This window comes from Diabrotica virgifera, chromosome 6 (genome assembly GCF_917563875.1).
Source record: "Diabrotica virgifera virgifera chromosome 6, PGI_DIABVI_V3a".
NCBI lineage: Eukaryota > Metazoa > Arthropoda > Insecta > Coleoptera > Chrysomelidae > Diabrotica > Diabrotica virgifera.
The window spans coordinates 130,177,457-130,191,721 of record NC_065448.1 but is presented as its reverse complement, the minus strand read 5'-3'; the positions used below and the strand labels follow the sequence as shown (position 1 = coordinate 130,191,721).

At 32.1% G+C, this 14,265-nt stretch overlaps 1 protein-coding gene across 1 annotated transcript in view; it reads left to right on the top strand.

Moving 5' to 3' along the window:
• Positions 1–13,893, top strand: part of LOC114337088 (glutamate receptor ionotropic, NMDA 2D-like) — a 646,411-nt gene extending 632,518 nt beyond the window's left edge. The window contains exons 8-9 of the mRNA XM_050652861.1: positions 2,025–2,102; positions 13,667–13,893. Coding sequence (XP_050508818.1) covers positions 2,025–2,102; positions 13,667–13,706 — 118 coding nt within the window. The 3' untranslated portion in view covers positions 13,707–13,893. The remainder of the gene's footprint in view (positions 1–2,024; positions 2,103–13,666) is intronic.
• Positions 13,894–14,265: the final 372 nt, after the last annotated feature.

Below are 14,265 nucleotides of genomic sequence, written 5' to 3'. Positions count from 1 at the left end.
GGGAGAAACCTTGTACCCTGTAAATGTACCCCTACCATATATTGGATCTTTACACAGGGTGTTCGTTAAGGGGGGCCCGAAAAAAAATCTATACTTAGAAAAAGTCGAAATTGTCAGATTAAGGTAAGGTAAGTTAAGTACATGCAGAATAGTGTATATTTAAAAAATCTGACGGTTTGAGATGGGCATAAGGAAATGGGTGAGTCACAAAGTTTCACAAGAAAAAAGCGAATATTTCGAGAAATAAACGTCAGATCGAAAAACCAAAAAATACGTGTTTAATATTTGTCAAAAATCCATCGAATGATACTTAACACGACCCTCCGCGGAGAGGGATTGGTTTTTATTTTCGGTAAAATTTTAAATAGGAACCCCGCGATGTTTCGCGAAATGAACTTCAGATCGAAAAACTGCGAAATACACGTATTTAATATTTTTGAAAAATCTATCGAATGGCACCAAATGCGACTCCCCACGGAGTTGGGGTGAGAGGTTACTTTAAAATCTTATATAAAAGCCCCCATCTTTTATTGCAGATTTGGATTCTTTACGAAAAAATAAGAAACTTTTATTCGAGACATGTTTTCGAATTATGGATAGATGGCGCTATAATCGGAAAAACGATTAATGGAAATGGAGAATTAAATTAAAAAATGGAAATTCCCCACTTAAATGGAAAATTTTACTTAACTTTCTTTGGTTTTAGGACCTAATCTTCACAACCCAATAGGTCGCCATAACGCTCGAGTAACTGCACATTTAGCATACTTTCCTTCCCTATATTATGCAATTTGTAATTGATTTAAATTTTGCAATATACAGGGTGTTTCATTAATACTTGGAAGTATTTAAACTGTAGATTCCTGGGCTCAAAATATTATGATTTAACACTAATCACCTAGTTCGAAAATGCTTCCTAAATGAGCAAGAGCTCTTTGAAGAAGGCATCTTTTAATTAGTTTTTGTAAATATCTCCAGAATGCTTCTATTTAGAGAAACGAAAACTGGTACACCTATTTATCTTCCAGAGATAAATCGACTCCATAAATTGCGAATTTCTATTACCTGTTCTACCTATTCTATTCTATACAAGCGTTTTTGCTTCTTTTGTTGAACATTTTTTTAGCACTATGCCATATGAGTGGTGGAAAAGGGCCCCCGCGACAAACTTTAATATAGGGCCCCTGCGGGCTACGCCACTGTATCTTACGTCGATTATTTTTGATGGATGTATATCTCTGTTGATTATAACTTAATCTGTCATACATGCTTGCCCACGGGTGTTGTTGAATGTATACTTTGAGAAAGCCTTCGACGAAATACCTACAACACGAAAGTATTGCAAACATAAACACGGAAATCTTAAGAAGGGTAAAAAACTACGAAGGAAACAAAAATGAGCTGCTTTGGTTACATACTAAAACATAAAAAATATAAGATAATGCGATTAGTGATACAAGGGAAGGTGAAAGGAAAAAGAGAATTTCAAATCTAGTAAATCATGCTACAAATCGTGAGCTGTAAATTATCTAAATATGTATATACTTTTGAATATTAGGAAATGTATGAAACAATAATTTAAGATTTAGTTTTTAGCTTCAGTAACAAAAAAAATATTCTGGCAAATGTTGTCCATAACCCTAACAGCTCTCAACTGATTTTAAGATGTTTGAAAATAGCTTCAGAACAATATGTTTAATTAAGTAAAGCAAAGAAAATAACACTTTCTTAAAGAGTATATTTATCTAAATTTTTTATCCTAAATTTTCAATTGTATATATTATCACAATTTATCAATTAGAGACAAATATACAGGGTAGAGCATTGTTGGTCGTCGAATATTGAAACACCCTATATAAATAATAATATACTGTGGAATATGATTGTTAGTTCATTTATTAGCAAATTTGACGTTAGAATTTATTTTATATTTCACTTTATTATTTTATGAATTCCTTTTTTTTTATTTTAAGTGAGTAAAAACTATATTAATAATAATAATAATCTAGGATAATAATTTTTAGTGTAATCGTTTCTGGAGAACAAGCAAGAGCTAGACTAAGGAGTTTAAATCCCGCAGGAAGCGATGTGGATTTGTTTGGGTAAGTAACGGGATAACTTTTATTTTTTTAATATTTTTTAACCTAATTTAAAGTTACTGTTTTAGTTGTTAGTTTAATTCAACTTGAATTTATACAACCCATTTTAAAAGGATATTGGTTGTAATAAGTTAGTCTAACATTTATTTTCGTTCCGTTTTGATGGCATTCTTTAAATACTGTTGTAAAACAATAGAAAAATGTTACTAGTCTAAAAATCATACGCAGCTTGATTGATAGCGCTATGGAATATTTTAATTGATGAAAAAACAAAGTCAAATATTATATTTTCTTTAAAAAATCAGAGATTAACAGGTAGATGTAACTTTTCGAAAAAAAAATATTTTTGAATTACACTAGTAACTTGCTTATCCCTTCGTTTAAGGTGTGTACTGTGTTATCATTTTATTAAGCTATTATTGTACTAGTGCGCTAATGTGGCATCTAAGTAAATTAAATCGTCGAATATTTTATAATTAACTAGATAAAACCTATTCTTCTTCTTCTTTAAGTTCCATCTTCTATCGAAGGTTGGAAATCATCATGGCAATACGGACACTGTTGACTGCCGCTCTAAATAGCTCTGCACTGCTGCATTCGAACCATTCCCGTAAGTTCTTAAGCCAGGATGTTCTTCGTTTTCCCACATTTCGCTTTCCTCGGATTTTGTCTTGCATTAAGTTGTAATAATGAGTATTTTTCCCTCTCATCGCAGGTCCCAAGTACTCAAGTTTTCGTCTTTTGATAGTTAGTATTATTTCCGGTTGATTTTCTATCCTTCTAGTTACTTCCACGTTCGACACTCTTTGAATCTATAATATTCCTAGGAATCTTCTGCAACACCAAAATTCAAAGGCGGCCAACTTATTCAAATGGACGTGTTTTAATGTCCATGCTTCCAAGTCGTAAAGAAGAGTAGAGGACACGTAACATCGAAGCATCCTTAGGCGTAGTTCTAACCTTATATCCCTACAACAAAGAAACTTTTTAAGTTTAATGAATGATGCACGTGCTATTTCAACACGTGTCTTAATTTCTTTGGTTTGGTCTACATTTGATGTTATCCATGTTCCTAAGTATTTGTAGTTATCCACACTCTCAATTACAGTATCTTCAATAGTTAATTGGATGTTTGCGTGTGCTGATTTAGTTATGATCATGCAATTGTAGTTATCCACACTCTCAATTACAGTATCTTCAATAGTTAGTTGGATGTTTGCGTGTGCTGATTTAGTTATGATCATGCAATTAGTTCTTTATATTCATCTTTAGTCCGTACTCATGACAGCGTTCATTAAGGCGTTGCATTACGTTCTGTAAATCATTATTGTTATCCGTTATTATTAGTGTATCGTCTGCAAAACGTAAGTTATTCAAAACTTCTCCATGATAGATATACCTTCTATTGAATCTGAAAGCGCTTCTTGAAATAACGCTTCACTGTAGACATTGAAAACTAATGGAGACAGCACGCAACCCTGACGGACTCCTCTTTGTATTTTGATATCTTGGGTGTCCTGGTTGTCAACTCTTACCTTGGCGGTTTGATTACAATATATATTAGATATAATTTTCATATCACGACTGTCAATATTTTTGCTTTTTAATATATCTACAAGCTTTTTATGTTGAACTTTATTAAATGCCTTTTCAAAGTCTACAAAATATAAGTACATATCCTGATGCATATCCATGCGTCTCTGGGCCAGAACATTTAAGCCGATCACAGCATCTCGTGTGCTCATACCATTTCTAAAGCCAAATTGTGTGTCACTGATTTCATATTCGAGAGTTTTAACAATTCTGCTGTGTATTATTTTCAAAAATGTTTTAAGTGTGTAACTCATTAAAGATATTGTTCTGTGATTCGAGCAGGTTGTTGCACTTGACTTTTTGAGAATTGCTACAAAGGTCGATTGCAGCCATTGTCTGGGGATTGTGGCAGTCTGATATATTAGATTAAAGAGTTCAACCATTACATCAATACCATCTTCATCAATAAGTTTTAATAATTCGATATGCACATCATCTGGTGCAGTAGCTTTACCCTCTTTCATGTTTTTAATGGCATAGGTGACTTCTTGTCTTAATATAAGTGGTCCGGTGTCCTCTGTGATTTCTAATGACAGTTCTCCTATTTCATCATTAAATAGTTGTTGGAAGTAATTGGTTTAGTGACACAATCTCTCCATCACGTCAGTAATAATATTGCCTTTATCATTTTTAAGGGTATTCGTTCTTGTGCTTTTTCTAGAACCTCTCATTTCTTTGATATTTTGTGTAAATTAAAGCTGTCATACTTTTTATTCAGGTCTTCTATTTCTTTGCATCTATCGGAGAGCCACCTCTCTTTTGACTCTCGAACTTTCTTTCTGATATTTCTCTGAATTTCTTCGTATTTATTCGGGTCTTACGATTTATGTTTAAAACCTATTAGTCAATTCTTTCACGGTTTTTGCTCTAAATTTTAAAGAACCGCTTGGATTGACATGAAATTTGGAATGCTTATAGCTTACATGTCAAAGAAAAAAAGTGATATTGTGCCGATCTGTGCTTTTGCCCGGGGGTCACTTTCACCCCCTCTTGGGGGTGAAAAAATATATGTCAAAAATAAGTCCGGAAATGGATAAACTGACTAATTTTAAGTAACTTTTGTTCTATAGAGCTTTTTCGTCAAGTCAACACTTTTCGAGTTATTTGCGAGTGAATATGTTCATTTTCAACAAAATAACCACATTTTTAGACGGTTTTTCGCAAATAACTCAAAAAGTAAGTATTTTGTCAAAAAAAACGTTCTTATCAAAAATATAGCTTATAAAAAAGTAAAAAAAATGGTTTACGCGTTAGGTCTCTGGATCTCGTAGAACCAGAGTTATAGTCAATGAAAAATAGATTCATATTCACCAAATTTCAAATAGAATATTTCGACGTGGAATATTCAAAAAATTAAGCACTTTTTGGGGAAAATCCATTATCACTTTTTTAAAGTGTTTTAAAATTCTTTATTTCTGTTTTTACAAAAAGTTTCCAGCATTAAATTTAAGCAAGTTCCGCTCAAAATAAAGTTGGTCCCTTTTGTTTCTGCAAAAAAAAAAATCGGGAAGACCAACCCCTAATTATTAGTAACTTAAATGAAATTAATCGTTACCGCTCCACAAATTATTTTACTTATGTTGTGTTTATATGATCTGTAAGTTTCATCGATTCAAAGTGCTTATTTAAAAAAAAAATGGTTTCAAAATAAAATTTTCAAAAATTTAAATTTTGAAAAATATGCTTTTTTTCAAAATAACTTAAAAATTGTTAGAGATGCCAAAAATCTCGAAAAACAAAAAAATTCAGATTTGCTTTTCTGAATATCATGTATTTTTTTTTCCTGTTAGACAAAAATTGATTAAGATTTGGTGTTTCTAAATTTGCATACATTCGTGATCAGTGACTCGTTCAAACCCTTTTAACTACAGCCGTTTCAGTAATAAGTACTTTGAACCGATGAAACTTACAGATCATATAAACAATATATACCGAGTCAAGAAACTTGTGAAGTCGTAACGATTAAGTTGATTTAAGATACTAATTAGGGGGTGCTTTTCTCGATTTTTTTACGAAAACCAAAAGGGACTAACTTTCTTTTGAGCGTAACTTGTTTAATTTTAATGCTAGAAATTTTTTTTATAAAACAAAAATGAAGCTTTTTTAAACACTTTAAATAAGTTGTAATGAGTTTTCCCCGAAATGTGCTTCATTTTTGGTTATTTCACGTTAAAGTATTCCATTTGGAATTTGACGAATATGAACCTATTTTTCATTAACTATAACTCTGCTTCTACTAGGTGTAAAGACGTGATGTATACACCATTTTTTAAATTTTTTACAGGCTATATTTTTTCTAAGAATGTTCTTCGACCAAATACTTACTATTTGAGTTATTTGCGAAAAACCGTCTAAAAGCGTGGTTATTTTGTTGAAAAAATGAACATATTCACTGCCAAATAACTCGAAAAGTATTGACTTTAGTGAAAAAACTCTATAGAACAAAAGTTACTTAAAATTATCCTGTTTATCCATTTCCTGACTTTCTTTGGACGAATATTTTTTCACCCCCAAGAGGGGGTGAAAACCACCCCCAGGGCAAAAGCACATATCGGCAGAATATCACTTTTTTTCTTTGACTTGTTAGCTATGTGTATGCCAAATTTCATGTCAATCCAAGCGGTCCTTTAAAATTTAGAGGTTTTGCAATATTTTACCGTTAAAGAACGGACTATATTAGGTTACGTTAATTTGTAAGCATCACTTAACATTTTTGCCAAGCTTGTGGACGGCTGCAGACCCCATCGAAGTAACATGTTCTCATTCCACGAGCAATCAATAACTTATTTTACTACGGTTCGTATAAAATACGGTGCGTATTTTATACGCACCGTAGTAAAATAAGCCATCAGTTGCTTCACTAATGTTTCAGTTGCATTCCAACCGACCTTTTTTACTTCTGTATTTAAAAACTAGTTTATACAGGATGTTTTTAAATAAGTATGACAAACTTTAAGAGTTAATTCTACACAAAAAATAATGCCAGTTTGCTTAATAAACATATGTCTGCAAATGCTTCGTTCCGGAGATACGGGGTGTTGAAATTTTTCTTTCAAACTGCCAATTTATCTATTGTCCTAAGACCGGTTGAGCTATTAAAATGAAATTTAGTGGGTCTTAAGAGGCAGTTAGTGCGCATTTTTTGACATAAGAATTTTGTATTTATCATTGGCATGCATCCGGGTAATGGTCTGAATTTTTTTAAGGAAAAAGTAGTAAAAATTATTTTTGAATTCCACGTTTAAATTATGATAAAAAATCTCTCTTGTCTTATTTTTATATTATGCACCGTTTCTATGTAAAAAAAACAATCATCTTAACGCGTATTTTTCATTTCTTTAATACATTTTCAAGAACTTTCTAATACAATAATACTTACTAGAACAATAATAGAAAATAACACTAATAAAATTTAAACGAGGCTCAAAGCTACAACAAATGTTCAAAATAACTTCCGTCAGAGGCGACAGACGAATTTTATATTTATCATTGGAGTGAGTACGGGTAATAGTCTGATTTTTTTAAGACAAAAATAGTACGCCACTGAGGTATTTCAAATTAAAAACAAGGTTTGAATTCCTTGTTCAATTTACGATGAAAAATCTTTCTTGTCTGTTTTTCATATGAGGAATTCTTCGTGACACAAATTAGCAGCCTACCATAGCATGATACATAGACTGACAGAAATTCCCATATCAAAAGATAACTTCGAAATAGAACTGAACATCATTAAACAAATAGCAGTAAACAATGGCTATAAAGAACAAACAATTAACAAAATTTTAAACCAGAAACTCCATAAGAAAGCCCTGAAATTAGTCTATCCACCACCACAGAAAGAACCCAATACCTTCTGCTCTATCACATATACTGCCAAGATATCAACAAAAATAGCCAGATACATAAAAAAGAAAGGAATAACACCAGCTTTCAGAAATAATAACAACTTAAGCAAATATATTAAGAACAATAATAGCCGAAAGAGAAAACAACTACAGAGTAGTGTTTACAAACTTGTGGTGACTGTCCAAAAACTTACATCGGTCAAACTGGCAGAACCTTTGACAAACTGATAGCAGAACACAAAAGGGTTCTCAACAATAGAAAAACAGACACTTCTACATACGCAGTTCACCTTCTGGATCATAATCATTCTTTTAATAAACAGTTTCAAATTCTGCATTAAATTAATAAATTAAAAAATACAGATATAATTCTGAATGACTAACTCGAGACAAACAGCTCCCCACTCCTCAACCTCTTCAGTTAAAACTTTAAAAAGACAAACCCCTAGTAATCTAAATCACTTGAGAAAGGCACTCTGCCGAAACAGCTGTAGTCAAAAACGTGGTTATTTTGTAGAAAACTTAACATATTCAGTCGCAAATAACTCTACAAGTGTTAACTTGTGAAAAAACTTTATAGAACAAAAATTGCTTAGAATTATTCATTTTATCCATTTCCGGACTTATTTCGAACATATATTTTTCACCCCCAAAAGGAGGTGAAACTCACCACTAGGGCAAAAGCACAAATTTCATGTCAATTCAAGCGGTTCTTTAAAATTTATAGGTTTTGAAATATTTTACTTTTAAAGAACGTACTATTACATTTTTCGCGTTAATACGTATAAAAAGTTATATCGTTTACATAGAAAATACACCAAAAACAATTTACTAAGATATGTCTTCAATATCGAAATCCAATGATCCATTAAAGCCGTCAATGACATCTTGAATGCCTTCGTTCCCTACGATATTTTCATAAAAATTTTTAACATCCCATGGAATAAGTTCCAATAACGACATTATGTCGTTAAGTTTTGGGATAGAGACAGGTTTTCCATTAAGCCACTAAATTTGAAGTTTGGAGGAATACAAAAATTCTGTAGTTCTTGTTGCATTTCTTCTGACTCGTTTACTTATGTCTACTTCTTGAAAATTTTTTGAAGATCTAAGCTAATTATTTTATTATGCACGTCGTGTAACCTGATAAGAAATGACAGCACTCTGATCGCTTGTTGGTTGACGACTGAGGCACAATGATACCATGATTCATTAGAGCTCGAACTTTGTTTTAAAATAACGAATTACCTGACAAAGGATGTCTTTTAATTCGATATCTTGAATGTTAGAAAATACAGTAGAACCCCGAAAATCTGAACTAATTGGGAGGACAGCCTGTTCGGATTCCGAAAAGTTCGGATTATTCGAAAGTTAGCCTAATCGTTGATTGAAATATTAATATTAGCCTAACTAAAAATTCAAAGCTTATATTGTCTTTGATTTTGAGTCGCAAAACGTTCTCGCAAGAGTGTGGACAATATTTTTAGGACTCAAGTTGACTAAGAGAAAACCGAAGTAAGTTTATATTTAACCTGTATAAGCACTACGCATAAAGTACGTATTTATTTTTAAGAAATTCTAAATGTCAAAGTCCTACTAATCCTACATTGTTAAATTTTATGGTTATACTCTGTATAATAAACATGGTGTTAAGTTTTTGTCTTGATTTTTTTAAATTTTTTTCACTTTCCGTTGGTCCGGATTTGCCGAACGTTCGGATTAGAGGGGTTCGGATTTGCGGGGTTCCACTGTATGTTATGTTTTGTAATAAAGAATTAAAAGACTATTTATGGCGGTTGATTCGTTATTACACTTTAAAAAAATCCGGATTTCACTCCAATTATATCTTATTAATTTGCTTACATGACAGTTGGATTTGTTCTCGATTCTTACCACACCACGAGCTGTTCTGAAGAAATTAAGTGATCAAAATGTACATAAGCAGATGGTCTCTAAAACAAAATTAAATAACGGTCTCTATTTAAAAAAAAAATGATATTTTTACTACATTTGAGTCGTTCAGAGCAACAGTGGTCAATGCCACAAATTGACCATTTTTAGATTAATACACTCTTGGCCAAAAAAATCGGGACACCTTAAAAATGTGTCATTTTTGATGTCTCGAATCTCCTTAACCTGTTGTCCGATTTGAATGATTTTCTTAGTAGGTTATAGCGTTATTCTCTAGGAATATCGGTGTAGTAATAGTGTTGATGATTCATTAGGTAAATGTCATTGTATACCGGGTGTAACAATAATACTGTGTTTTTTCCTAAAAGTTCGTAACACCCTGTGGAATATTTTAGCATTTAAAAAATATTGAAATTAAAACTCAATTGTAGCCTTAGCCTTTCTTAAGGTGATACAGTAGCGATCAACAGGTAGCAAAAACGCGTTCCAAGATTGCCGCTGTAATTTTGAATATTTTTTCGAGATAATTTGCACACGTATTCGTAATATAATAAAGAATGGCGGTACAGAGCCCAATTTGAAAAATATATTAATATGTGGAAATTACTCTGTAATTAAATACACTATTAAAAAACGAGCCTGTACCGCCATTAAGAAGAACAAGAAAATACACTTTTTTCAAATAAACTTTTTTATCCGATGCCTAGATTTTGTGTCATTTTGGAACTACTAAAATTTTTTATTTCATTAGTAGTTCCAAAATGACACAAGATCTAGGCATCGGATAAAAAGTTTATTTGATGAAAATGTATTTTTTTGTTCTTCTTAATGGCGGTACAGGCTCGTTTTTTAATATTGTATTTAATTACAGGGAATTTCCACATATTAATATATTTTTCAAATGGGGCTCTGTACCGCCATTTTTTATTATTTTACGAAGACGTGTGCCAAATATCTCGAAAAAATATTCAAAATTACAGCCGCAATCTTGGAACGCGTTTTCGCTACCTGTTGATCGCTACGGTTTCCTCTTAATATTCTGCTTTTTGACTTATTAACTTATGTTGGACAATGAAAAAGTTAGGTACTTTGACAACTATCCATGTTCTTCATCAATACAGGGTGCTTCTAAATAAGTGCGACAAACTTTAAGGGGTAATTCTGCATGAAAAAATAATGACCGTTTGATTTATAAACATATGTCTGCAAATGCTTTGTTTCCGAGATACAGGATGTTGATTTGTTTCTTACACACTGACGATTTATTTATTTCTGTAAAACAGGTTGATATATGCAAATGAAATTTTGTGTATTTTAAGAGGTAGTTATTGTGCATTTTCTGACACACAATTATGTATTTTATATTTACCATTGGCATGCATACGGGTCATATTACCCGGTCATATTACGTGTATGCACGCCAATGGTGAATATAAAATTTTTAGTTGTATGTCAAAAAATGTGAAGTAACTACCTCTTAAAACCTACCAAATTTCGTTTGCATATCTCAACCGGTTTTAGAGCAATAAATAAATCGTCAGTTTGTAAGAAAAAAATTCAACATCCCGTATCTCGGAAACGAAGCATTTGCGGACATATCGCACTATGAGTGCAAGAGTATCGCAACTCAAAAAAACTAAATGTGGAGATAATGAATGTTTTAGTTTGGCTCAAATTTTTATCTTTTTTTTTACATCAACCGTATTAATGATAGAATGGTATTGTGAATTAAAACAACACATTTAGAGCGACTCATTTTAGTTAAAGGTCTGGATCCCGCGTATGAAAAAAAAGTTGATTAATAGCAAGCTGAAAATTTGTTAATAGCTTAAGGGTGTCTAGTCGAATAAACTTTGATATGTGTGAACACTGGAGCAGGGGTAGTTTTAATTGTGGAACAGGTTAAAAATTTGGAACGGTCACAGCACGAAAACGGCACATTTATTTTGTCCGACAGAACAGACTTAAACTCTTCGAACAGAGATTAAACTCTCGTGCAAAAATCAGACTGCTATTTATCACCAAATGGGCGTTTTAATGAGTGGAACATGTAGAATATGTCAAATGACAGGAATTATGACAGGTAATAAATAGCAGTCTGATTTTTTCATGAGAGTTTAATCTCTGTTCGGAGAGTTTAAGTCTGTTCTGTCGGACAAAACAAATGTGCCGTTTTCGTGCTGTGACCGTTCCAAATTTTTAACCTGTTCCACAATTAAAACTACCACTGTTTCAGTGTTCCCATATATCAAAGTTTATTCGACTAAACACCCTTAAGCTATTAACAAATTTTCAGCTTGCTATTAATCAACTTTTTTTTCATACGCGGGATCCAGACCTATTAGTGTTTTTAAAATAATATCATAATATACTGATAATGATATATTTGAAGTTAAGATAGTCTTGCACCGGAGTAATAATACACATTTTGCCATATATGATACTAATTTAATAAGTTAAGATACTCTTGCACCGGAGTAATAATACAAATTTTAGCATATAAGATCCTAATGGTAGGGGAGCCCAAGCGGGGATTTTTGCAGTTACTCGAGCGCGTCAGATTATGTATAAGGAGAAACCTGGTACCCTGTAGATGTACCTGTACCATATATTGGCTCTTAACACAGGGACGTTCGTTAGGGGGGCCCGAAAAACAATTCTATCCTTAAAAATACTCGAAATTGTCAGATTAAGATAAGGTAAGTTAAGTACATACAAAAGAGTGTATATTTCAAAAATCTGACGAATTGATCGGAGCGTAAGGAAATGGTGAGGGCCAAAAAGTTTCACAAAAAAAAAGCGAATATTTCGCGAAATGAACATCATATCGAAAAACTAAAAAATACGTGTTCAATATTTTTCAAAAATCTATCGAATGATACAAAATATGACCACCCACGGAGAGGGGTGGGGGTAATTTTATATACAAATCTCGCGATATTTCGCAAAATAAACATCAGATCGAAAAACTTCAAAATATACTTATTCAATATTTTTGAAAAATCTATCGAATAGTATCAAACAGGACCCCCGCGGCGGTGGGGTGGGGGTTACTTTAAAATCTTAAATAGGAGCCCCACATTTTTATTGCAGATTAGGATTATTTACCTAAAAATAAGCAACTTTTATTTGAAATATTTTTTTCGAATTATGGATAGATGTCACTATAATCGGAAAAAACGATAGTGCGAAATGGAAAATTAAATTAAAAAATGGAAACTCCCCACCAAAATAGAAAATTTTACTTAAGTTTTTTTGGTTTTAAGGCCTAATGTCGTTATTCGTAAGTGGGTGTAATACTATCACATTTTGATATATGATACCCAAATTTATTACCGCGTTCGGCAATTAGATGTAAGACTATCATATTTCCAATGTGATAGTCTTGCACAAAAAGGATAAGCCTTATACTCGAATACTATAGTATCTTAACTTGGGAATTATACCATGAAAATTAATTTTTTTGTTAAAACAGTTTTGCCCTCATATAAAGTGCTATTAATGAAACATTTTCCCCGATTATCTCAAAATTTTTTTTGACTTACGATAGTATTGCACGCATAGTGCGATATGTTTATAAAGTAAACTGTCATTATTTTTTCATGCAGAATTAATCCTTAAATTTTGTCGCACTTATTTAGAAACACCCTGTATTGATGAAGAACATGGCTAGTTGTTAAAGTACCTAACTTTTTTATTATCGAATATAAGTGAATAACTCAAAAAAGAGAATGTTAAGAAAGCCTAAGGCTACAATTGAGTTTTAATTTCAATATTTTTTAAATGCTAGAATATTCTACAGGGTGTTTCGAAATTTAAGGAAAATACACTTACCTGTTCAGCAACAATATTAACTTATGGTGTTCTCAATGAATAAGGCTATAACATACTAAAAAAATCACTAAAGTCGGAAACAGCTTTAGGAGATTCTAGATATCAATAATGACCCATTGTTAAGGTGTCCGGATTGTTTTGACCAGGAGTGTATATAAATAAAAGCAGCAACATTAAATCTTCGTATTAACAAGGGTCTACACAAATTACCTTTATATTTAACTAAATATAACATAATTTGTAGCGCCATCCCATGAGATATGGAAATACGAATGCAAAGATTGCATTTATCTCAAAACTTCGTTTTTGGGGTTAGGCCACTGTTGCTCTGAGCGCCTCATTTATTATAAGACCATATTTGTAACTTTTATTCCTATGTTTTAGGCCTCGAACCGAAATAGCGGAAATGGAAACTGTGCTGTGATTGAAGGAATATTTACATATGAACAAAGAAGAGATAACACCAAGAATCAGCGAGTTCGCTGATAACTGTTTTTCTTTCGATGTATAGAAAACTAATCTTTTGTGCTCAGTAAAAGGATGTCAGGATTTGATATTATCTGGGTTACTCACATTTTAATATACAATATCTTACCAAATCCTTAATTTGCTCTATTTTGATTTTTAAAAAACATTGGTAAAAGCAGATAATTTAAGGTATTTTATAGTGTTATGGACAATTGGTCAGTGGACCCTAAAATTGCAAAATCGAAATGTTAAAATCTAAATGATTTGTAGGAAGTATGCAATAATTATATCTCTTTTAAATTTTTTATTAATTATGAACATCATGGCAAGTACGCATCATTGCACCAATCAACAAAAAAATAAACCAAAGTCAATGTATTAACCAATGTATTAATTTATCCACAAATCAAATCAAACCAGACATAACTGCTCGGGGAGCAAAAATCATACTCGCCTTTGCCGATGACGTAGACGCAGTAGCACAATAAACATTAGAAAGTAAGGATATTTTCTCG